At 35.4% G+C, this 27,830-nt stretch overlaps 1 protein-coding gene across 1 annotated transcript in view; it reads right to left on the bottom strand.

The window, feature by feature from the left end:
* Positions 1-27,830, bottom strand: part of LOC150095656 (beta-glucuronidase-like) — a 164,722-nt gene that overhangs the window by 52,521 nt on the left and 84,371 nt on the right. The window contains exons 7-8 of the mRNA XM_090409691.1: positions 26,792-26,964; positions 7,526-7,669 (exon numbers count right to left, since the gene is read on the bottom strand). Of these exons, the coding sequence (XP_090265817.1) occupies positions 7,526-7,669; positions 26,792-26,964 (317 nt within the window). The remainder of the gene's footprint in view (positions 1-7,525; positions 7,670-26,791; positions 26,965-27,830) is intronic.

Raw genomic sequence — 27,830 nt, 5'->3', positions numbered from 1 at the left:
GATTTGGATAGTTTGGAGGACTGGGCAAAGGAGAATGGATGTCAATTTAATGTGGCAAAGTGTAAGGTTATGCATTTTGGGGTGAAAAGATTAGCAGCAATATATCACATTTGTGGAACCGCACTCCAGGAGATTGACGAGGCCAGGAATTTGGGAGTGTTGGTGGATAGGGAGTTGAAGTTTAGGGGGCACATTGCAAAAGTGGCTAAATCAGCTCATCAAATCACTTGGTTGCTGAAAAATACTTTAACAAGCGGAGACAAACAAGTTATCGTCCCTCTGTATCGAGTCTTGATAAGACCCCATCTAGACTACTGTGCCCATATATGGGCACCAGGGTTTCTTCTTGATGTGGAGCAGGTGGAGAGGATCCAGAGACGAGTGACCAAGATGATAGCAGGTCTATGGAATGAAACCTTATGAGAACAGTTTGAAGATTTGTGGTTTGCAGAAATTGGTTGATAGGTGAAAAAGGAGTGATATGATTGAGACATTCAAATTACTGAAGGGTTTCTATAAGATTAATTCAGAAGATATTTTTGAGAATAGGACTGGTGGTGGGAGGACTAAGGGCCATACATGGAAGCGACAAGAGTGTGGTTAGCGAGGGTATTAGAGCTAGGTTTTTTACTTGGAGAGGTGTGAATGAGTGGAATAAGATGCCAGAGTCTGTTGTGGGTGCCATGACTGTGAATGAGTTCAAGGCGAGGTATGATAGATACTGTGTGAATGTCAAATAGTGGTTCTTGACATGATGTTAGGGCCTCCCTCGATGAATCTATCGACTCCTTGGAGTTGCCCGTAATAATAATAAGTAGACTTCTTTCTGCTTCTCCAGATAATGTTGAAGAGTCCTCCTCTAGTTCCTTTATTTTCCTGGAAACCAGATTGTGTTTCATTAATTTCCATTTTGATTTTATGTTTATTTCTTTCTAGGATGATATATATAACATAACTTTTGCTATCTGACTGATCAGATTGATTGTTCTATATTCTTCACATTTGATTGTCTTCGATTTTTTAGGTATTGGTAGGAACATTGAATGCTGAAAATCTTTTGGCAGGTGTCCAGTTTCGTATATTTTGTTACATATGTCAATCAGTGATCTTATAGCCTTATCATCTAAAGCCATTAGATAGTCTTCTGTCATAATTCCATCCATTCCTGGATGCTTTTCCCGGTTTCAGTTTCCTAATGGCATTTGTTATTTCTCAAGTAAGAATAGTAGGCCCCTCCAAATCGTACAAAATTGAATACTCTTTGAATACTCTACCCATCTCTCCTTTATTTTGTCTTTCTCCATTAGGATGTTTCCACTGGTATCTTCAATGCAATGAGAGCCTACCCATTTTGTAAGATTTGTTAGTTAGCTCCCTAACTTTTTCATGAAGTTCTCTGGTTTTGTGCTTTTTGTACAGAAGTTCAATTTCCTCATTTGTTGTTGAGCCGTAGTTCTTTTGCAATCCTACATTCTTTCCTGATCTCCTTGTTTAAGTTCTTGTATTTAGGATGATTTTTATGCTTGTTTCTTTCCTCCATCATTTTCAGTATCTTGTCATTCATCCAGGGTTTACTCATTTTCTTCTCAAATTTGGGAATTGTTTAATTTACTGCCTTTTTTATGCCCTCTTTAAATTTCTGCCATCTATCCTCAATCTCATCTTTAGGGTAAGGATACTTGGTGGGATCAGGAACATTAACAGCAGTGGATTGTGCCAGTTCCTTCAAATATTTATCTTGTATTTCTTGATTTTTAAGGGAGCCAAGATCATATTTTTCTATGTTTAGAAGTTTCATTGTTTTCTTTAATTTTATTGCTGCTTTAATGACCACAGGGTTGTGGTCTGATCCAATATCAGCCCCTTGGTATGTTTTGGTTTGTAAAATGTTATTCCAGAATATTTTTTTAATTATTATATAGTCAATCTGGTTCCTACAGCTGTCTCCGGGACTTTTCCATGTGTAAAGTCTTCTAGGAGAGTGGCTAAATAAAGTATTTGCTATTACCAGATTTTCTTCACAGAACTGCATTAATCTTTCTCCTCTTGGATTTCTATGTCTCAGGCTCTGGTTTCCCATGCAGGAAGAGATCTTTTCTGAGCCTACTGTAGCATTTAGATCTCCCATAACGATAGTTACGTCATCTGATTTAGTGTTGTTTAGTGCATTTTGAATGTTTTCATAGAAACATTCTATATCTTCATCTGGGTAATCAGAAGTAGGTGCATATATTTGGACAATAAAAATATTAAAAGGTTGAGCTGCAATTTTTAATGCAATTATCCTGTCACTCATCTGCAGACAGCCCAATGGATAAGCATACCCAACCAAATCAATAGGTGGTGAAATTGTAGGACTAGGTCTTCCTTTATCTCTCCTATTTTCATCTTTGTTACTGAAGTGTGCCTGCATGCACGTGTTAATACCAGTGTATTAATCCCTGAAGATGCTGATTTAACTTTATCAAAATATAGGAATGAGTAATTAAATATATTTTTAATTATCAAATCTATTGTTAATTTCCTTAAACAATATACAATACTCTGTGAGAATAGATGGAAGGTCTACAAGCTTCAAAGATTAGTTGACAGGCAAAAAATAAGGAGCATCATAGAAATGTGTTATTAAAGGCATTTTATAGAACTAATGTTGAAGACTGGGTTGCTTAAGGGTCAAAGCTGTATAACTGAGAAGAGACCACCACATAGCTTTTAAAGGAATGCAGAGAACCGACCACGGCTTCTGTAGAAATTTTACAGAAAATAGTGGGAGATCGGGGGAGAACGAGAGGCCATCCCTGCAAACTGTATAAAGAGGGTGTGAGTAGGGGAGTGAGAGGCAGGTTTTATTCATGCAGAGTTGTGAATGATTGGAATACCTTGCCTGAGAGTGTGGTGTCTGCAAAGAGTTTGAATATGTTCAAGGCACAGTATGATGAGCTGTGTGTGTGATAAAAGGACCTCCCAGATGAGTCTCGACTCCATAAGGTCTTGGGGTAATAATAATAATAATAATAATAATAATAATAATAATACAAGCACCTCCATGGAGTCCAATCTATAATACCTCTCCTTGAATCCATTAACAGACAGTGCGCTCACAACCGACTCTGGCAACCCATTCCACTCATTCACAATTCTCCAAGCAAAAATTGTATTCCTCACACACCCTAACCTAGGAAGTTTACATCCTAGTATGCTGACAGGTGTCCATAGAGGACACCTCACCTAATTTCATCTGTCACAGATGAAATTCTTTCAATATTTCATCCATAACAGATGACATACTGAAAGAATTAAATACTGTTTTTGTTCTTTCACAGTGCTGTTTTACTCCATTAAGCCTCCAGCATGAGTTGATCAAAGAGCAGACACAGCAGATACAAGAGTTTGAAAAAAATCAAGGGAGTGAATAGTTGGCATTAATAGCAGCATCATACTAAAAGTGAAAATATTAGGCAGGAGAAGAGATTATCTAAGGTGGTATTGTTAGGTATTGCTAAGGTAGTATTACCTTGATTACCCTGATGGACCTGTGGTTTCAGTCAGGATTTCTCCATGACTGCAGGTCGTAAAGAGTCCAGCTATTCCTGTCTTGGGCTTTTCTTCTCCATTTTCTATGAACTTTCTTAATCATTGGGTTTTCCAGGTTTCTTTTTGGTATCTCTCGGATACCAGTTTGTAACTCTGACTGTCCATCTGTTGTCTCTCATTCTGGCGAGATGTCCTGCCCATCTTCTTTTGCTGTTGTAGATTGTTTTTATTATATCTGTGAGTCCAGACTTCTTCCTGATTTCTGTGTGTCTTACGTGGTCTATTTTGTTTATATTGCATATTCTTCTTTCTATTGCACGTTGAGTTGTTATTAAGCTTTGTTCTTCTTTTAAAGTTGTATTCCATGTTTCACTGCCATACGTTAATGCTGGTAAGATGTGACTATTGAAAAGATGGGTTCTTATGTCTATATCTATGTTTTGGTTGGTAATTGTTGATTTTATTTTGTTTAAGGCTATCCAAGCAGCTCTTTTTCTCCTTGCTATTTCATTTGATATATCATTATTCATTTTTATGGACTGGCCGAGGTAGATGTATTCTTCAACTTTTTCGATGGTGTAAGATTCTAGAGTGATTGTATGATCTTTACAGTATTTGTTTTTCATCCATCTTGTTTTGTCAGGGTGTATTTCAAATCCAATATTTTGGCAGTTTTGGCTTATGTTATTCAGCATTGATTCTAGATGTTTGGGTAAGTGAGATATTAATACCACATCATTGGCGAATAATAGGATATTTAATATTTCACCATCAATGTTTATTCCATCTTTCATGTCAATTTTTCGAATGATGCTGTCCAGAGTAGATGTGAAGAGATTAGGTGATAAGACATCACCCTGACATACTCCTCTACTTAAGTTAATTTTAATCGGGTGATTGAAAAGGGTGATATTTGTTATGCTTTCTTTGTAGATATCTTTTATGAGTTGGATGTATGCTTTTTCTACGCCTTGTTCTATTAAAGCTTGGAATACTGCGTTATGCTCAACAGTGTCAAATGCCTTTTTAAAATCTATAAATAGAAGACAAAGTGGGATCTGGTATTCTCTGCATCTTTCTGTTAGCTGAGTAATAGTTTGAATGTGATCTATTGTTGAAAAGCCTTTTTTGAAACCAGCCTGTTCTTTGCAGCTATTTTCATTGATGGAGGTTTGTATTCAGTTTAAGATGATTCTGGCAAATATTTTATGTGTGTGTGCTAATAGACAGATAGGTCTGTAGTTACTGATGTCTTCTTTATTACCTTTTTTTATGCAGAATTATGGTCTTTGATGTTTTCCATTCAGTAGATACTTTCCTTAATTGTATATAACGGGTAAACCTTTCTGCTAGAGCTTTGAGGAGTATTTGTCCACTCATTTTTAATTCATCAGATTTTATACCGTCAATTCCTGGTGATTGGTCATTTTTCATATGGTGGATAGCCATTTTTATTTCTTCAGGTAGGACAGATGGTATTTTCAGATTTTCCCAATTTTCGTCTGGTACTGGAGCTGTGATTACTTGTTTAGATGCGTAAAGGTTCTCATAAAACGATTTTACTATTTTTTCCATTTCGCCTCTGTTTGCGTGTCTGTTTCCTTGATTGTCTATGAAGGCTGACGGTAGTGGTTGCTTTAGATTTATTTCTTTTTCTACTTTTTTTAGGCTACTGCGGAGCCTAGCTGCTTCTGCAATTTTGTTGTTCTATATATGTTATAGTCGTCTTTGATATTCTGCCTCAGTTGTTTACAAATAATTTTATATTCTAGACGATCTTTTCCTGTATCTTTCGGTATTCTTCTTTTCTTCAATAGTTCTATTGTTCTTGCTGATAGGCGTTTCCTGGTCTTAGGAGGAAGTTCATACGAGGTTCTTTTCTTTGCAGTTCATTAATTTATTGTTAAAGTTTGTTAAATCTTTGTCGATGTCATTTTTTAATTTCCAGTCGGTTTCTTCCACCTTTTTTCTAAATTCTTCTGGGTTTATCTGTTTTGAGCATTTTTTATGGTTGGACTGTGCTCGTATGTGTTCTTCATTTTTTTAATGTATTTTGAGAGTGGCTCTTATTGGACGGTGGTCTGAATGAATGTCGCAGTAAGTTTTCCCAATGACTTCGACATTTTTTTATTATTCTTTTGCAATCTGTTAGGATGAAATCAATTTAATTTGTCTCTCCATTTGGAGATTGCCAAGTCCATCTTTTTCCAGTTCTCTTTTTAAAGAAACTATTTATAATGTACAGCCTTTCTGCTTCTACAAATTCTGCCAGGAGTTCACCTCGTTCATTTCTTTCCCCTTTCCCCCATGGTCCAATGTATTTTTCTTCAATAAATCCTGCACCAATCTTTGCGTTGAAATCTCCACACACTGTTGTGTATGTTTTTTTTTTCAGTAATGTTTCTCGTAGGTATTCATAGAAACTTTCTATTTCTTCTTTGTCAGCTGTTGAGGTGGGTGCGTAGGCTACTATTATTTTTATTGTTATGGATTCTCCAATTTTTAATATTAGTGTTCCTAGTTGTTCAGAATGGATTGTACAAGAAATAATATTTTTAGTTAGCTTTTCATTTATGATGAAGCCAACTCCTCCAGCCCTTGTAGTGTTATCTGAGGCTCCCAGGAAAATTTGGCCCATTGTTCCATTTTGCTGTTAATTCAGAGCTTCTTCGGGTTTCACAGATAGCAAGGACATCAAACTTTACATTTTGCAGTTCTTGAAGCAGGAAATCAATATGGGGTTCAGAAGACAGAGTTCTAGTGTTGAAGGAACCAATAAATAGGGTCGAATTTCCAGATGGTGGTCTACCTTCCTCTGCAGGATTCTTAGCACCCCCTGCTCTTGCAGATTTCTCACCACCACCTTAGTGGGATTGCAAAGAGCCACGCAGGACTGGGGGCCTTTTTTTTCTTCTGCTTGCTGGCATCTTTACAGTGGTCTACAGCACTTCTCCTGACCATGGTTCTGAAGTGCACCTTTGGTCCACGGCTCCTTATTCATTATTCGGAGCTGCCCGTTTGGGCTTCCCTCATCCACCACCTGAGGGACGCACTTGGTAGGGGTGGGGTCCCCCCCCCTTCAAGGTGGTATTATTGTCACTTAAACAGAATGGAAGAGAAAAGGTTAGTAAAATAGGTGTTTGATGCCAAGATGGCACAAAAAACGTTTATAGGAAGACTAAGATCTAGGTGGTCAGATATAGTTAGAAATGCTGCAGAACAGAGCTTCTTAAACTGTTGCATAACTGCATTCAGTTTTGCAACTCCATTTGGGGTCGCATAACTGAATGTAGGGGTCGCGAAATTTGGCAACAGTAAAAGGTTTCTGAACATGCAACGACCAAAAAATTAATTCAAACTCGAGCGCATGATGAATCTGAGGTATTTCTGGAAGCGTTTGTCCATGTTGAATCGCGCTACTGCACTGCAGCTTTGGTTCTGAACACACAACACGTGCACTTTGCACTGCACATGCTGTCGTGCCACATAACACCAACGAACACTGCCAGAAACACCTTGGCTCAGATTTAAGACTATTTTCTTTATAAAGTAGATGGTAAAATTATAGAAGAATTGTTTTAAAATAAATTTCTTTATGATTTATTATCAGTAAATGTTTGATTGGTATATCTATTTTATATACCTATATACCCGGGGTCGCGTAAAATTTCTCGGACAAAAAGGGGTCGTGAGTGGAAAAAGTTTAAGAAGCTCTGCTGTAGAAGACCAAAATATAAGATCTGACAAATGGCAGATTAATTTGGAGTATATTCTTGGTAGGAAATTCAAAATAATGTAAACTTAATCGTGTTGTATTAAGATTATAGTATCCTGTACACTCTTTCAGGATACATAACAAGAATGCAATGATTTGTGTTAAGCATTAAGAAGAGCAAATAAAAATGGATAATTTTTTTTTTTGGTTAATATAGCACAAATTAAATTACATCCACACTACCACAGGTATAACTTACAGCAAAAATATACTTACTTAAAGTAGTATTCAGATTCAGATTTATCTGATCGTGGCTCATTTGCTACAGACCACATAACTGCTGACGGCCTGTTTTTATCCCGCATTATCATTTCATATATCAAATTGGTGTGCTTCTTTAGCAGTATATTATCAAATTTGCTGAAAGAGATAAAATTAATTCATGATATAAATAAACATACAAAAAAGAAAACTAATGATAGTCATGCTGAATTTTTACAGTTATAAAAAAAAAAAGATCTCTTTTGATTTATGTTTTTTCATTATATATATATATTTTTTCCTCTAATAAATTGTGGTCAAATCTTTGGGTGATAACTATTATGAATCTCTTTTGAAAATCATAAGCATTTCAGTATAATCAAATTGATGTCTCAATGCAGTTTAAGGACCTCTCTCTCTCTCTTTTTAAACTTTAGATCAATGTCTACATTCGCATATCTCCTTCGTGGTACACATATCCCAAGAGAAAAAAGAATATGGGGTACTTCAATATTGTTTAAATGAGTATATTTACTTAAATTCTATTCATGAAACCTATATTTCAAAAAATGCTACATAAAAAACACGATTGCTTTTGATATGAAAACATTTGTCATGGATGACAAATTCAATGGTTTACAACCTTCTTAATCCTTTTCCTCTTTTACCTTTTGCAGTGTTGAAGATTTTATTCTTATGACCATAACTCAAGGATAAAGTGGTTAGCCCCGTGCCTCTCAGTGTATCCTATGTCTGTAGATGTGTGCCTGTTCTGGGAGGGGATGAAAAACCAAGTTTCCAGGTGAAAAAACCCCCTACCTCCATACGAGACTGGCTAACTCACCTTTCATCAAAATAGACTAGAAAGATTCCTCACATCACTGAAGGGAATCAAACCCAGGTCTTTCTGAACAAAGGACTTAGTCTATATTCGTCTAAAAAGAGCCTCCATAGACTGAGCTATGGAGGCTCTGTTTACAACTTTTGTATAGGATACAGTTGAGTAGTATATTATTACTATAATAGTTTCCTATGAACAATTTGCTTCCAAATAAATCTTATTTGTCAGGTTTACATTACTTTTTGAATTGTGGTAGCCTTTCCTCTCCCATTCCATTTAAGTGATCATACTACCTGAAATGAATCTTCTTGCAATGAAGAAGATATTGGAAAGCCATTTGACATCATCAGCATTCTTGAATACCAATATATCAAGCTGCTTTCTAGTATCTTCATTTTTAACATGATTCACTCCCTTTAATTTTCCTCAATGTCTCTTATCTGTGATCTAGTACTTTAACTCAGTGGTTCTTAACCTTTTCGAAGTCATGGAACACTTTTGATTATAAGAAAAAAATTTGGAGAACACCAAAAGCATTAGGGTCATAAAACTAATAATAAAAATATTCATGGACTTGCCTTTTATAAAAATGGAACTTATTTTAATGTGATACTTAAGGCAACAAGTATCCAAAGGAAAAATTTTAATTTTTCCCTTAGAAAAATGTATTAATGCTATTTAAGTAATTAAAAATATTGGTTAAATATGCCATTTTAGCACACTAAATATAATTTTGAAGACATTTTACAAAAGCATCTATACCTTCATTTTGAAAAAAAGGCCAATAATTCATTCTTAAGTTCTAAAATTCTGAATAGCACTTTACCTCTGGATAACCATCTTATTTCAGTGTGCAAAAGCAAAGATTTGTACTTGGCTTCCATAGATATGCAACGTTTTTTTTTTTTAAAAAAAAGAATGCTTTTAAAGGTCGTGACGATGTAATTTCCCATATTTATAACCTGGTCTAGTACAGGTTTTAATATTGCTGGTAATGTTTTTGAAACTAGGGATTCTATGTGCAAAAAAACAGTGCACAGATATAATATTTGGGTTTATTTTCTTTGCGAGGTTAACAAATCCTTTAGTAGAGCCTACCATGGATGGAGCACCATCCGTACAAATTCCTACATACAACTCCAATGAAATTTTAAAATTTTTTTAATTAGACATAATAGTCAAAAATATCTTGTCCTATTGTACTCTTATATTCAGTAAGTTATCTACAGCATAGAAATTGATTCACTATTTTGTTTTCATTAATGCAATGAACGAATCCTAGTATATGAGCTTACTGCTAATGTCAGTGGACTCGTCAATTTGTAATGCAAAATGTTGCTTGGAAAGTTTATTGGTAATCATTTTCTCAATATCATCTGATATATCTTTAATTTTATTTTATCATCCGAATGAAGAATTTTCATAACTTCCTTTTTTTTTTGCTTCGGCACCAAACAATGTTTACTATTTCACAACATGCTGGTAAAATAAGAGACTCTGCTATAGTACATGGTTTTAATTTTACAACAATTAATTCAGCTACCCTATATGATGCAAGCTGTGCCTTATTGGAAATTTTAAGTCTTTTCAACAATTAAACAAGTAAAATATTTTGAAAAAGAAATACATCTCTTGAAATAATCTTTAGTTTCTGAAGCAAGATTGGTGTGCTTCGTAGTAAAGTGGCATTTCAACTTAGCAGGAACCATTGAGCTATTGGATAGTTTTTCCCTGCATACAAGGGCACTGAAATATGACATTCTTCCTCACGGGTCCATGTAAAACTGCAAACTTAAATATTCATCTGAATATTGTCTATCAATTTTTCTTATTTTACTATATATAATTCTGTCTTCCGTATGAGACATATTTGCAGGAACGTCATAACTACTACTTCCAGTTGGACTTGCCGCATCATTAATATTTGCCTCAGAATCACGTTTTTATTTAATAATAAATTTATCCATTGTGTGTTACTAAGATGTTAGACAACTCACAAACCAAACACATCACTGAATGATTGCAAAGAGATGCCCCTCCTGCAAACACCCCCCCCCTCCATGTGGGGCACCTGTTCGTGGTGGAGGGGAACCTCCCAGTGATGGTACTGGCCCTTTTCATTCTTCCTCTTTTTCTTTGCTTTTCTTCCTGTATTTTTTGCTCTACTTCTCCTGAGTCTTTTTAACTATCCTTTTTCCAGACCACCATCACTGGGATCCAACGCCCTGCCGCCATGTTTGCCGTGCGGTGCAACCCATGGACATCCGGAAAGGGGGATCCTGGTAGTCTTGCACTACTTTGGCCCCTGCTTTGGAAAGACAAGTGGGCCTGGATGGCCCAGCCAGGATCAATCGGCTAGTGGGCTTGCCTGCAAGAGTCAACAGTGTTACAGTAAGTCTCTCAACCCATGGTCCGGGATTGGGAATCCTAGACCTGCTGCAGTGCTGGTATAGCGTCCAGGGTAGCCCTGGCGTTCCACTCCTGGGTGCAGTCTTTGCTTGCCGGGTAGTGGGCGTCCATGTGTGGCTCCATGGTGGATGGGGAGCTCTGACGCCAAATTAAAAATTCCTTATATATGAATTCTTCAGCCTCAAATGTTTCAGGGACCCTAACAAAGTCCCAACCAAGTACTGATAATATAGACACACCATATGGAAACAGAAGTAAGAAACAAAAGATATCGGATACTAATATAAATGTACCAAACTTTTTAATCATTCATGCAACAGGTGAAAAACCAATTGGGAAAATGTCACCCTTCTTTATCCAAAAAGGTTTAGAAGGACTGGCAGGACCTCCCAAAACTGTCAAGAAATTGCGTTCTGGTGATATCCTCGTGGAAACAATGTTCAAACAACATTCTGAGAAACTACTGAGAGAAATGACAATGGGTGGAATACAAATTGCAGTAACACCTCACAGAACACTCAATTCCAGTCAAGGAGTGATGGGTGTGAGGCACATCCTGATACGCAGGGATGGTCGCCTGGTTTCAACCAAGAACATCATTCTTACTTTTGATACACCTAGGCCTCCGACATCTGTAAAAGCACAGTATCAGCTGTCCTGTTAGAATGTACATCCCTAACCCGCTGAGATGCTTTAAATGTCAAAGATACAGACTTGCACAAACTGCCTGTCGTGGTTCTACTACCTGTGCCTGATGTGGTAGTAAAGAACATGAAAATAAATCTTGCTGTGAAAAAAAAGCTAAATGTGTCAACTGTCAGGGAGATCATCCAGCATACTCTCGTGCATGTCAGAAATGGAAAGATCAAAAAGAGATACAAAAAATTAAAACAGAACATAACATATCAGGATGCAAAAAGAAAGCTAGCCACCATTACACCTGTTCTACGATCCTCTTATGCTGAAAAAGGAAAAATTAAAAAAGTGCCAACAGCAACTCATGTATGTCTATTCCACGTTTTGATAATTTCACCATACCTGAACTTAACGATCGCAAGTGCTTCTCTGTTGAGCGCATTAATCACAAGACCTATGGCCTTACTCCAGAGACAACTTCAAAAATGATCCCATTCAATGAAAACTCATCTGTCAAAAAAATTATGGTGGAGACTTCACTCAAAGATAAACTACCAGACTCTCGCACAGAAAAAATGGACACCTCGATACCCATACCCACTGAAAGCAAACTAAGCATACCAACTGACCTTAACACATTTGATGTTTTGAACACTCTACCAGAGGAAGAGATGGACACTAGCCATCCAATACTTCCCTAAAATAGTGGATAAATATAAATCTGACAAAGGTAAACCCTCAACCTCTCAAAAACCAGACTAGTCAATAAAATTAAAACAATAGGAAAATTTTTACAATGGAACTGTCGTGGGATCTGCCAGAATATTGACGATATCAAGATGTTGCAGAAACAAACCTTTCTGTTTCTGTCTACAGGAAACTTACTAAGACCCAATGCGGACCGTACCTTTAGGAATTTCACTGTTGTACGTAAGGATAGAACTGGAGATGGTCCTGCTCATGGAGGAGTAGCTATCCTAGTAGGCAGTCATACTCCTTTCCATCAGGTCCAATTTAATACTTCTCTGGAAGCGGTAGCAATTCGCTTCTCTGTGGGATTCCTTATTACAGTATGTTCAATTTATTTACCACCAAATGCTGAGTTAAATGAAATTGATCTTGATAACCTTATCTCGCAACTGCCTGAACCCATACTTTTGATGGGCGACTTTAACGGTCACAATACTCTATGGGGTAGTGCCAACACTAATAGATGAGGTCGAATCATTGAAAAAATTCTTGATGATAATAACCTTTCCCTTCTAAATAATAAACTCAATACTTTCTTCCATATGCCTACCCGCTCATATTCTGCAATTGATCTTACAATCTGTTCCACTGCTCATGTGGGACATTGAAGAGAACATATATGGAAGTGATCACTTTCCTGTTCTTTGTGCAATGTCTTCACAGGAACCATATTCACCCACACAGATACCTATATGGAAAATGGACCATTCTGACTGGAACACTTTCTCTCATCTTGCAAAATTAATGCTGATGCCATCAGTCAAACACATGTCAATGAAGCTGTAAAATATATAACGGAATGCATTGTCCAGGCAGCAACAACCTCCATCTTAAAAACATCATCTCGATTTCCAGTCTATCCAAATCCTTGGTGGAACCCAGAATGTCAGGTAGCTAAAAAAGATCAACACAGATCATGGAGCATATTTCGTAGACACCCCACCACATCAAATTTAATACCTTTCAAGCTTGCTCGAGCCAAAGCACGTTACGTAAGACGTCAGAGTCAAAAACAATCATGGATCCAATTTACTACGTCAATTAATCAAATGACCAGTCCAAAAATTGTATGGGATAAAATCCGGAAAAATGAAAGGCAGATATAGTACACACTGTTTGTCCACCTTAGACTATAATGGAAGTGTTCTTGCTTATCCTAAAGCTATTGCAGATACTTTGGGAGAAACTTTTGCTAAAATCTCAGCAACAGCTTCATATTCTCCGGAATTTTTAATACTGAAAGAGCAGCAAGAGAAACAAAGGCTTAATTTTTCTACCAATATTCTTCAGCCATATAATCAGCCATTTGTCAAGGAAGAAAAAGAGCTCTCCTACAATCTCACCCTAGTGCAGTAGGACCTGATGACATCCATTATGAAATGATAAAATATCTACCATCATCTTCTATGGATCTTCTTCTCTTATTGTACAATAGAATACTTGCAGAGGAAGAGTTTCCAAATTCTTGGCATAAGTCAATTGTCATTGTAATCCCAAAACCAGGAAAAGATCCAACACAAGCAAATGATTATCGACCCATTGCTCTGACCAGCTGTCTTTGTAAGATAAGAGAAAATGATTAATGCCAGACTTCTCTGGTATTTAGAAAGCAACAGTCTTCTTTCCAATACACAATATTGGAAAGTCTTCTTTCCAATATGACCTCCTATAGGGAGGTCTCAAAGGACATCTCTCTATATTTATTAAAAACTTTCTGTCCAGGCGAACTTTCCAAGTCAGAGTGGGAAGTATGCTATCTCGACCATATCTTCAAGAACAAGGTGTTCCCCAAGGCTCTGTCTTAAGTGTAACCCTTTTTGCTATTAAAATCAACTCAATCATTGAACAGCTTCCTCCCACTATAGACAATGCTCTATATGTTGATGATTTCACAATTTACTGTCACTCACATAACATGAGGGTAATTGAAAGACAACTTCAGCAAGCAATTGATCATGTCTCTCTGTGGGCTCTTAATAATGGGGTTAGGTTTTCAACAGAAAAAAGTGTCTGTGTACACTTCTGTCGAAAACGCACTCATCACCCAGATCCTGAACTAAGAATGGGACCTACTGTTATTCCAGTAACTACAGAAACCAAGTTCTTGGGACTCATCTTTGACAGAAAACTCACATTTCTAGCACATTCGTCAACTAAGAGAAAAGTGCAAAAGAACTTTGAACCTCCTTCGTACTCTATCCTCTAGTGGGTGGGGTGCTGATCGAATTTATACGTTCAAATCGGTTTATACGTTCAAAGCTGGATTATGGTCCCAAGTCTATGGTTCGGCAAGACAGAGTAACCTACGATGGTTGGATTCCATCCATCATCAGGGTATACTGATAGCTACTGGTGCCTTTCGCATCTCACCCACTCCAAGTCTCTATGTAGAAGCAAATGAGCCGGCTCTATCACTTCGACGGAAACAGTTGTCTCTTAATTACACCCTAAAAATAAAATCTCTCCCAGATCACCCTACATGGAATAGTATCTTCTCTCTGCATTGGGAAGCTCAATATCACACAAATCAAACTGCTATACATCCTTTTGGTATGCATATTAAAGAAACTGTGCAAGCTGTTAGTATAAATGTTGACAACATTAGCTACACTAAACATAAGCATTCCTCCATGGCAGGTTTGCACACCACCCTGCAACCTCTCACTTTGTCAGCTACAGAAATCTTATGCCCCATTTACCTGCAATTGTTTAATGCACACAGAGCAGCACATGCTGATTTCTTACCCATCTATACTGATGGTTCAAGAACTAACACCTCTGTTGGCTGTGCTGCTGTGTTTCCTGACATTATGATCTCAAATCAGATCCCACCAGACTGCAGTAATTATACAGCAGAGTTACATGCCATTCAGCTTGCACTTGTGCATATAAAAGAAAACTGCTACCAAAAGTGTATAATTTATACAGACTCATTGAGCTCTTTAAGATGAGGGTTATACATCCTCTCCTATGTATAACCCTCATCCAGTACTTTATGAAGTGCTACACCTGCTTCACAAAATGAAAATCCTTAATTTCGATATTCAGTTCTGCTGGATTCCCAGCCACATCGGAATCAAAGGAAATGAGACTGCAGATGCAGCTGCTAAATCAGCCCATATCTTCTCCACATACTATTTGACAGTTCCATATACAGACTACAGACAACTTATAAGATCAAAGCTAATTGCTCAGTGGGAGTTAACATTGCAAGAAACATCAACAAACAAATTATATAACATTAAACCTGAAATTAAACACTGGCATTCTAGTCAACGTACAAAGAGAAGGGAGGAGGTTGTCCTTGCTAGGCTCTGCATAGGTCACAGTCACCTTACCCATTCTCAATTACTGAGAGCTGATGACCCTCCCATATGTGAGAAATGCAACACACATCTCACTATTCATCATATTCTGGTAGAATGTCAAAAATTTACACGAGAGAGGAATGAAATTTTCACCTATCTAATCAAGCCATATATACTCAGGGAAATGCTAGCAGACTCAGGCAAATTGCATCATGTTTTTAATTTTTTAGAAAGAATTAATTTGTACAAACACATTTGACTGTAAATTTGTTTATATGTAAATACTTTTTTTTTTTTGCTTAACTTAACTTTTATACATATATATTATTCATTAGGTTAAATCTGACCAATTATGTATTACCATGGGCTTTGATCTTGTATCACCTTGCTATAATTTTGTTAATATGTAAATACCATAATGCTAAACTTAAATTTTATGCATCAATGCTGTATAATAATTCCTTTCTGACTCTTTAAGCATTAGTATAATAATGTTTGTTGTAATCTTACTAGATGTAGACACTGCTTTCCTTGACTTGTTTTGTATATACATGTTAACCTATAGTTATTATACGTCATAGTTATTATAGTTATATGTTAACAAAATTACTGCTGAAACCTCTGCAGTAATTTTGTTTATATGTAGATACTGCATCACTTAACATACATTTTGTGTATGCATCTTATTTACTACTTTATTTTTTGAATAATCATGTAGTGCTGTAGGACATCTTACCTATTTGTGTACTTTCTAGTAATTCTGTTTATATGTATTCTAAATTCTGTTTCTACTGCATTGCTAAATTTAATTTTCATCCATGCACATTGAATAATAATCCCTTTTTGCCTATTTTTGTACTGCTATAAAGGCATCTATTATAATTTTACATATATGTAGATACTGCAACCTTGGTTTAGTGTTTCATATATTATGTATTAACTTATATTGTTAACTATTTTTGCACTACTGTAATAACCTCTGACCTTGTGTGTTGCTGTGCCCTCTGCAGCAGTTCTGTTTACCTAGAGATGCTGCTTTGTGAAACTAGATTCTTGTACAGACGTATTGTTTACAATTTTCTTTAAATGCTAATGTTGTAACTTTTAGTATGGCACAGTATGACCTTTGTAGTTTTTGTGCCAAATAAACTATAAACCAAAAAAACCTGCAAACACATGGCGATATTCTATTTGTTTTGAAGTTAATGTGCATAGCAGTCATCAGTTGTTAAGATCACAGTAGCCAATTACACTCAGAACTGTCATGTGACATCTTTCACTGGCAGAACAGCTGTAACCAGCTTGTGGAACACTGTTTAAGAACCACTGGTTTAACTATTTTATTTCTGACCCAACTCTGAGATCCATAATTTATTATTTTACAACTGATTTGCACACCGTTTTGTATGGTGCAAGAATATTGTTCTGGCTAATTTCTCTCTTATTTCATATAAATATATTCAACTGGCTTCCAGTCATAATAGTTTTGCCTATTCTATTGTTGCTGTTCATATTTCATTTACTATCTTCACTAAAAATTTGTCACTATATAGCCGAAACATTTTACTTGTTCTATAGGTTCTACATTGAGAATGTTTTCCCATGTTACTGCCTACTTTCATTAGTTTTTATCCTTTTATTTGCTGATTTTCTTTTCACACAAAATTTTTTACAGAAGTTAATCAATTTAGTTAAAAAAATCCTGAAGGTTTGCACTTATTTAGGAATTATATTTATTTAGGAATATAATTTATTATTATTATTGTTGTTAATATATTTAATATAATTTATTTAGGAATATAAAATTAATTAAATCTGATTTTGATGTCACGTTTAATACTACTTTCCTTCATAATGTGATCCACATACATGATAGTTAAGAGTGGAGCTATCATGTGTAAAATAAGATTACATGCTATTACATCAAATTATCATCCTTTCATTCAATTCTAATTGCTGACTTGCAACCTAAATATAGACTATTACTTTGTATAATGTCCCATTGACTAAAAAGCATGTATCTCTTAAAGAACTACAGAACTTAAATATAGATTATTGATATATTCCCATTTTTTGGCTGTTTGTTTTAAAGTAATCAGATGATTACTTTAAAACAAATTACATAATTTATATTGTAATTACATGTATGATTGTGACAATGCATTTGACCTGAAATCAGTTCAAGTGTTTTTTATACAATTTTTTCTTAGCCTCTTCTGAAGTATGTTTGCCTTTTTACTGATGGATACTAAGGGAGATCTCCAAGCATCCCATATTCAACATTCTGATCTAGCCTTCTGAATTATGCAGCATACTCACTGTATAACTTTTAATATGTCTATATCAGAGCATTTATATTAGAGAATATCATGTACTCCAGCTGCATTCTCACATTTCAGATGCCCCCCCCCTTTTTTTTCCTACCTTAAAAACACATGTATACGAACATATCTAGTTAAGCAGTGGTTATCTGCTTAACATACTACAGTAGATTCTAGTTAACTGGCCCACTGGTTGATTGGAACAGCTGTTTTATTGGGACAAGTCTGGAAGAACAAAAAAACAAATGAGTAGGTAACAAGAATTTGCTTCAATTTATTTGGGACACAATGGCATTTAATTGTGTTGGCCAGTAACCTCTACCACATGAACTGTGAGAAAGATAATGTAATCTTGCTTCAAAAATTTAGTACTGATGACATCTACAATACTTATGAAACAGAGCAAATTCACTGTGCCACATCAGGCAATTCTGTTTGCAAACATGCTACATTGTTGGATCACTGAAAGCAACAGTATAAATGCAATTGTGTAATATCATTTAGCTTTTCAAATATGTTAGAAAAATTAAAACTGTAAACTATTGGGAAAATGGCCAGGCATTGATCCTTTAAATGGATTAGAATGGAGAATTTACCAGTTTAGTACATGTCAATGAAAATGAATGGATGACATCCGTTTTTTTTTTTTTTTTTTTTTTTTTTTTTTAAGAATTATGTGTTGGGACATAGAATTATGATGGAAATTGAGAAAAATTTTACTGGTTCATGACAACTGCTAAGGAGGTCAGTGTAAAAGTTAATCTCTTGAAAATTCAATTATGGATATGCCAGATATGGCCAACAGTGAAAATTCATCACATTAAATGTGAACCACATAACTATAAAGAGTTTGCAACCAGGATGAAGTTGTGGAGAAAAATGAAGTAAATATCAGATGACACTACAAGAACACGAAAGCGATGAGGATGACACTCCTAAGCTTGAACAAGCTATCCAGGATGCTAGAAAATTATTACTGGTTTATGTTACTGGTAATTGACTTAAGGAATTTACAATGCATAAAAATGGATATTAATTAAATGAACCTTTAAAGAAGGGGTGCTTAAGGGTCAAAGCTGTATAACTGAGAAGAGCCCTCCGCATAGCCTTTAAAGGAATGCAGAGAACCGACCAGGGCTTCTGACCTAATGTCCAATCCTCACCTTCTCGTGGTGCAGCCTGTTGGGTATCTACCTGGATACTGAACGAATGAGGATGAGCTAGGAATTTGGGATTTAGCTGACCAAATTGTATTCTTATTGGCTTAAACCAATATACAAAATGATGGTACAACATGACAAAATTTCATGCCAGCTGAGGCGTCACCCAGTTAAACAAGGATCCCGTTGTTTTTGCCAGGGAACCAGGGCGAACAGCAAAAAGTTAGCTACTGGAACAAATCTGAAAGCACACCCCAACTCAATATCACCAGAGTTGAAGATCGGTACTATCAACATAAGAAGCCTGAATGGCAAAGAAATGGAGCTAGCTGAGGAATTAGATAAGTACCAGATCGACATAATAGAGGTGACTGAAACAAAAAAGACGAAAACTGGCGAGATCTTTCTGAGCAATAAATACAAAATGTTATATTCAGGAAATGACAATCAAGGAAAAGAAGGAGTAGCCATAGTATTCAACACTAAATACGAGGCTCATCTTCTTGAATGGTAGGCAGTCTCAAGTAGAGTGATGTGGCAAATATCAGAATGGGGAACTGGACAATGAGACTTATTTGTGCCTATGGTCTCACAGAAGGCTCTACTAAGGTAGAAGTGGAAGAATTTTTTGAGGCTCTAGCAAAAGCTACTAACACAATGAAAAAGGAAAAGTTAGTCCTTGTTGGGGATCTAAATAGCAGAGTAGGAAGTGATTGTCAGACATACAAAAATTTTTGGGAAAATTTGGAGAAAAGAACAAAGCTAATAATAATGGCAAATACATGTTGGATTTCTGCTCAGGACATGGAATGGTTATTACTAACACCATGTTCCAACATAAAAATATGCACAAATTCACATGGAGAGAAGAAGCAAGGAATAAGAAAAGTCTCATTGACTATGTTATTGTAGATAGTGATGTTTTCTCCCTGGTGCATGACACCAGAGTGTACAGAGGATTTGAAATTGGAAGTGATCACTATTTAGTCTTGAGCAGGATAAAATTGTATTTCGTAGTAAAAAGAATAAAATGTAAGAAAGTTTTAAAATGAATAAAAGTTGACGAGCTCTCAGATGTGAACTGTACACTAAAATACACAAAGCTTATTGAAGAAAAAATGAAAGAGTTTGAGAACAGGAACCCAACCGTGGAGATTCAGTGGCAAGCCTTGAAGAAAACCCTGATTGATTCAGTCAGAGAGACATGTGGTGAGGTTGTCTGCAAGGATAGAACTCCATTGTGGACACAGGAAGTTAAAGAGGCAGTGAAGGAAAAGAAGAAAGCATATCAAAAGTTCCTGGCAAATAAGTCAGCTTATGCTCTTAGAGAATACAGAGACAAATGTAAGAAAGCGAAACACTGTGTGAAACTAGCTAAACAAAAGTCATGGGAGGACTTTGGTAAGAACATACAAAATAAACATCAAGAAGGTGGCAAGATATTCTGGAGGTTGTTGAAGAAGCTTAGAAATGGAGAAAAGAGTGCTGTAAAAGGAGTTAGAGATGATAAAGGTGACATGAAAACGGGAGAAAAAGATATCCTTGAAGTATGGAGTAATTACTTCAAAAAATTGCTAAATTAAACAAGCAGTGATAGCACAATGGTAAAAAACACTCAACAGGCATACAGTCAGGAATACATATCCATACTTGAAGTAGGAAAAAAAGCCATCAAAGGCTTGAAATGTGGAAAGGCATGAGGAATAGATGATAGTCGACTGGAAATGCTGAAGTATGGTGGTATAAAAGTCTTACAGCAGCTGCACTGCATAGTTCAGAAAGCCTGGACTGAGGGACGAATTCCCGATGATTGGAGTAGAGCTCTAATAATACCCATATATAAAAAGGGAAATAAAACTGAATGTGAGAATTACAGAGGTATTTCCCTACTGAATGTTCCTGGCAAGATTTATGCCAGTATACTTGAGAAACGGTTGAGAAGAATTGTGGAAGAAAAGCTTGGTGAAGAACAAGCTGGATTCAGGCCAAATAGAGGCTGTCAGGATCAGATCTTCACTTTACAACAAATAGTCGAGAAATCATGGGAATATAACAAAGATCTGTATTTAAGTTTTGTCGATCTGGAAAAAGCATACGACAAGGTGCCAAGAGAGAATCTATTCAATACGCTACAGTTATATGGTGTCAATGGGGCATTATATCAAGCAATACTTAGTCTTTATTTGAGTTGTAAGTCAGCAGTTAGAATTGAAGGAAGTACAGGAAGATGGTTTAATGTTAAATGGTGTGAGACAAGGATGTACATTATCCCCTCTGTTATTCATTATTTATATGGATCACATTATGAAGGAAAGTGGTATTAAACATGATTTCAGAATTGGAGATGTTAATGTCAGCGCTTTGCTTCATGTGAGGATGTTATACTTCTAAATAAATCCGCTACAAGTTTGCAAGATTCCCTGACTAAATTGAATAACTGTTGTAATAGATATGATATGAAGGTCAGCAATAAAAAGACAAAGACAATGAAAATAGGTAGAATTGTTGAAAATGTCAACTGCATTGTGCATGGAGAACCTGTGGAACAAGTAAAACATTTCAGCTACTTAGGCACGATTTTTAGTGAAGATGGTAAATTAAATATGGAAATAGACAACAGAATCAACAAAGCTGGTATGGTAGGAAGTCAATTGAATAGTAAATTCATATGGAATAAGAGAGAAATTAGTCAGAACACTAAATTAGCTGTATACAAGACAGTGCTCAAACCAGTTTTAACTTATGGATCTGATAGCTGGGTCAGAAGTAAAGCACTTAACCAAAGACTGGAGACTGCAGATATGAGAGTCCTGAGAAAGATTAGAGGCATGAACAGATGGCATCAATAGCAATATCATATTAAAAACGAGGCTATTAGGAAAGAACTTGACACTGTCAGCATCTAGGAATGCATTAGCAGAAATAATCTCAGGTGGTATGGTCACTTAAACAGAATGGGCGAGGAAAGATTAGTAAAACAGGTGTTCTCTGCCAGGTTGGCAAGAAAAAGACCCAGAGGAAGCCCAAGATATAGGTGGATTGATACGGTACAAAGTGCCTTAGACGATAGAAATATAAGATCTGATAATGTTGGAGTCTTGACAAGTAACAGACTGATTTGGAAGGAAATTGTAGATAGGAAGATAGTAATGATGTAAATTTTTCATGTAGTACTATCATATCCTGTACACCCCTTTAGGGTACATGGCAGGAATTTGATGATGAACTTTAATGAATACCTTCAATATTTGTAAATTCCTTAAGTCAATTACCAGTTATGTATGACCAATGTATAAGCCTTGCTACAAGAATTACTGGCTTATGACTATTTCAAGCAGGAAGGCAATGCTATATCTGAACTAGATACCTGTACTGATTTTGTTTAAATGTAGTCAATCAAAAAAGAGACTATACTTAACATGCTAAGAACTGCATACATGTTTAATATGTATATAAATGAAATTATTTTTATAGCAAATATTTTACTTTAGTTAAAGCCAACTGTTTATCTGTAAGTCAGTAATTTTGCTATACAATAATGAAAAACTTGTCTGAACTGGTATTTTGTCTTGTGTACATACATCTTTTAAACTATTGACATGCAACTTTGTGTAACTGGGACATTTGCTTAATTTAGTCAAATTACAGTTCCCAATATGGCCTGGTGGTGATGAACTCCCTACAGTACTGAAAATATGAAATCATAGGCCATCAATTTCCTACTTGAAATTTTTAACCAAATACTATATACTGGGGAAAATACCAGATGACAAGAAGACAGGCATCATAATACCAATTTTCAAAAAAGGGGAGATAAACAGAGATGTTAAAATTATAGACCCACAATGCTGCTAAGTCATAGCTACAACATCTTCACAGACATTATTGAATGTGTGTGAAGATTATTATTACCATAATTTTTCTATTACACAAAATTGGATCCAAAACTTTAATGAATAAAATAACAGAATATCAAGAGGACTTCAGACCTAAAAGATCTACTATAGACCATATTGTTACAGTTAATAGCATGGATGAAAAATACTAGGAATACAACTTACTTATATATTGCAATTTTATTGACTTTATGCATTTGATTACATTGATAGGAACAAAATGCTAAACATCTTAAAATCTATAATGTTACATTCTGAAATACAAACCTTTATGAATTATGAAAAAGATGCCCAAGCAATTGTCAAATTTAATAAAATAAGTCATGCAGGGTTGCCTGCTCTCATTCAATTTATTTACTATCTATCTTGAAGAAACTTGCAAAATCATAGCCAAAAAGCCAAATTTACATATAAATGGCAAAAATATCAATCACAGTAAATATGCAGAGTATATTATTATTCTTGAAGAATCTAGAGCACAAAAATTGTAAATGAAGAGCACAAAACTTGCAGAATGAAAATCAATTATGCAAAATAAAAACAATGAAAACAGGAGGAGATGAGTAAAAATTTCAATAAACTTAGGAAATCACATACTTAACAGATAAAGAAATTTATATAACATGGCAGTCTCATTACTCATAACCTTGACAACACAGAAACAGTAAATTACAGACTTCATGGAGGATGGTCTAATATGATTAAACAAAACATGAGAAACTAATTTGATAGGGGACAGCATTCATTTCAAAAAGCCTCAAACTAAAAAAACTCTATAAAACCATTATTATAGCTATGGAAACATATGGTGCTGAGAAGTGGAGACTCAATCAGAAAGAAATACAGAAAATCAGAGCATTCGAAATGAAATTTATTAAGAAAAATAAGACTCACTGATTAGAGCACAAAACGAATGAGTAAGTCAAACATGAACTAAACCACAGAGAAAATATCACCAATATAATTCTTAAACAATAATTTAGATGGTTTGAACACCTACAGAGAAGGTCTTTTTAGAGATTACTAAACATAGCCTTTTCTTTAAATACCTGTGGCATAACTATAAAATAACAAAATTACACCATAACCAGAGTAATAAACTTTAATGAAAGCAAATATTTCATACTGAAAATAACAGTACATCAGTATGTGGACACATAACTATAAAATAACAAAGTTACACCATAACCAGAGCTGGCTTGGTTGGCCAAGTGGTTAGCATTTCTGCTCTCCGGCCAAAAGGCTGCAGGTTCGAATCCCACCATGGGAACGGATGCTTGTGATTGTCTGTGAAAATACTAGTGGTGGTGGTTGGCGGTAGATGGCATTCGTGTAGTTGTTGTTCATTGCAGTTGGTGGATTGAGTTGCAGAGAAAGAGCTGTAGAGTAGGAGCCTTCCCTCAATAAGTCCAAGGACTCATTGAGGGAGGGCTAAAACTATTTTTGGTGTTTACATAAAATGAAGATTTCCCAAACTTTTGAGAGAGTGAGAGAGAGTAAATCATTCCGATTCAGGTTAGGCCAATGTAAAAGCCTTCACAAAAGGCTCCCTCAATGAGTCCATGGACTCCTTGGAAGTGTCACGTAATAATAAACTTTAATGAAAGCACACAAATATTTCATGCTGAAAATAACAGTACATCAGTATGTGGAAACAACAAGCAAATCAAAGAACTTGTTGTTTCCAACATGCAACAATCAGTTTACAATTAAAAATAGTTGCAGCATGCTAGAAATTAATATTAAAACTATTTTTGGTGTTTAAATAAAATGAAGATTTCCCAAACTTTTGAGAGAGTGAGAGAGAGTAAATCATTTCGATTCAGGTTAGGCCAATGTAAAAGCCTTCACAAAAGGCTCCCTCAATGAGTCCATGGACTCCTTGGAGGTGTCACATAATAATAAACTTTAATGAAAGCACACAAATATTTCATGCTGAAAATAACAGTACATCAGTATGTGGAAACAACAAGCAAATCAAAGAACTTGTTGTTTCCAACATGCAACAATCAGTTTACCAATTAAAAATAGTTGCAGCATGCTAGAAATTAATATTAAAACTATTTTTGGTGTTTACATAAAATGAAGATCTCCCAAACTTTTGAGAGAGTGAGTAAACCATTCCGATTCAGGTTAGGCCAATGTAAAAGGCATTCATATTTAAAACTACTTCTGTGGAGAAGACAAGCTTCCTAGCACAGGATACTGAGTTTAGTGGTCAGTGCTATGCTGAGGTTTTATGTGTTCTATGTAGCACTGATGTTCATTAATTCTTTTTACCACAGAATGGCCTGTCTGCTCTTTGATGGTAAGAGACAAAAAATTTTGTTGATAGGAAAAATGTTGGATTAAGATTATACTTCTTCAGAATTCTACTAATATGTTCAGAGATATCAGAAATATAAGGGACTGAAACTCTGCAATCTGTTGAATCCTTAGGTGTTGGAATTTAGGAGTCAATTATCTGTTGGATTTCATGAGGGCTGTAACCATTTAATTGATATTTAATTTTGGTAGTGTGAAGTTCTTGTTGTAAGCTTGAGAGAAGCACATATTATGGGCTCTATTAATTGATGACTTGCTAACACCAATTTTTTGGGAAGTATAATGAGCAGATTTTTATGAATGTATCTTGTCAATAAAGTTAAGTTTCTGATAAACACTGGTTAACAAAAGTACTAGAGGCTGTGCGAGCAAGACAGATGTCCAAGAATAGTAAACTACTGGTATTTTCTTTTTCTATGGTGAATTGCATGTGTAGGTGTAGGTAAGTGGCAAGTTCATTTTCAAAATGCTTAATCTGAATCAGAATGATTGTGTGTGAGTCTCTCTCTCAAAAGTTTGGGAGATTCCCATTATGTAAATATCAAAAGTAGTTTTAATATTATTTATTAATTTTAGCATGTGCCAACCATTTTTTTAATTGGTAAACTGATTGTTGTGTGTATATTGTATTCCTGTTCTTTGATTTGATATTTTTTTTCCAAAATGCTGATGAGGTACTGTTATTTTCAGTATGAAATATCTGTGATTTCATTAACGTTTATTACTGTAGTTATCATGTAATTTTGTTGTTTTAAACATAACCTTGATATCTAAGGTTAAACATAGAAAACAAAAATCAAATGGGAAACCAAAAAGAACTTAGCTATAGTCTTTTAAGAAAAAGTCACAATTACAGAGCTTCATAAAGATGACAGAAATGGGCAGAGACAGAGCCAGATGGCAAAGATTTGTTCATAGGGGACATAACCTATCACCTGACAGATGAGAAAGAGGTTGTAGACCAATGAACTTGAATCCACTGTATTCACATTACTATGACTTTTCTATTGGAAAACATTAAAAAATTCTGGTCACATCTGCTTGCCAATGATTTCTTGAAGAATATGATATTTTCCCCCTCTTCCAGTTCAAATGAATCACAAATATATTTAGGAGTAGGGCAAAGCACCAATCCCAGAAGTCATAATATAACCAGAAATGTACACTAAACTTATTTTTTTCTCACCCACCAAATTTTCACTATTCTGCATTTTTATCTATTAGATATTTGTTTGTTTTGTTTTTTCCCATTTAATCAGAAAGCACCAATCTTGAGTGTTTTGAATTGTCTCATTCAATATAACAATATATTGTCAGTAACACTACAATGGGGGGGAAGAGGGCAATAAAATATTCTATGATCACATGCTGCACATGACAAACTCATTCAAGGGGATGCACGCTTGCAGAGTACAAGCAGACATGCATAATGGTCAAATGTCAAAGATATCATTAGTAATGACTTGCAAAGTGCAAAAGCTCCACAGAAGAGTTAATTCTAAAGGAAGAAATTTTACTGCTTCTTGAAAAGAAACTGTTGAAGTGGTTTACAGAAGACTAAATTGTTTTGAAAATTATATTTAAATTTATTTTTTAGTCATTATTTCAAAACTAATAAAAACAAATGCCACTTACTTCAATCCGACAGCTGGGCATTCATCAATTACTACAATTCCCTGAGCATCAGCTTGCTCCATTATCTCCTCTGCATATGGATAATGAGAAGTACGAAAACTGTTGGCTCCAATCCATTTGATCAAGTTGAAATCTTTAAGTATTAGCGGAATGTCCAAACCTTTGCCACGAATCTATTAAAATGTGAATTGTTACATTGAGATATTAAATACAAATGGTTAGAACATCTAAATTGAATAGATGATAGCAGACTGCCACAAAATACTATATGGATACAAAATTATTATTATTATTATTATTACATGACACCTCCAAGTGAGTCCAAGGACTCATTGTGGGAGGGCACACTACTTTGCTAAATACATTTCATCCTCTCCACTACTACTTAATTCTCCAACTACAACACCACTACTATCAATGCCATCTATCGCCCATCATCACCAACAACATTTTTTGTCTGTAAATTGCATGTGTTCTGAAGGCTGATTTGTCTGTATGCAGGATGAAAAACTGGAGTTTCTGGGAGAAAAAAACCTTGCTACCATCATATGAAATTGGCCAACTCACCTTCAACCGAAAAAGCTCATATAAGTATTCCCTTTGTCATGATGACAATCGAACCCAGGTCATTTCCAATCGAAGGGCGCAATGTTCCACTGTTCTTCCAATTGTACTATGGCAGCTTTAAAAAAAAAAAAAAAAAGAGAGAGAAAATAGTGCAACGTACTCTCATTCTGCATGCAAAAATGTCCAATAAATTAATTCATTTATGAGAAATGGGAAAAGAAGAACTAGAAGACCAAGACAGTGATTACATGAGACCGGAACAAGCCACCTGGTCTAAAATCCATGGCAGGAAGACGAAGACCTCAAATGTAATCTTCCATAAGATCTTGAAAACAATGAAGTCTGAAAAGGTTGAATATATATTAAATATATTTATCATAAGTTGAATGAATTTAACAACAACAAAGCAAAAAGCAAACAGATGACTTGCCACATTGTAAAGTTTGAAAAAAAACTTTCAATGTTCAGTCTT

This window comes from Typopeltis vanoorti, chromosome 20 (assembly GCF_054136105.1).
Source record: "Typopeltis vanoorti isolate ZY-2024b chromosome 20, IOZ_Tvanoo_1.0, whole genome shotgun sequence".
NCBI classification, from domain to species: Eukaryota; Metazoa; Arthropoda; class Arachnida; order Uropygi; family Thelyphonidae; genus Typopeltis; species Typopeltis vanoorti.
The sequence above is the reverse complement of the archived record's forward strand: the minus strand, read 5'-3'. Positions and strand labels throughout refer to the sequence as shown.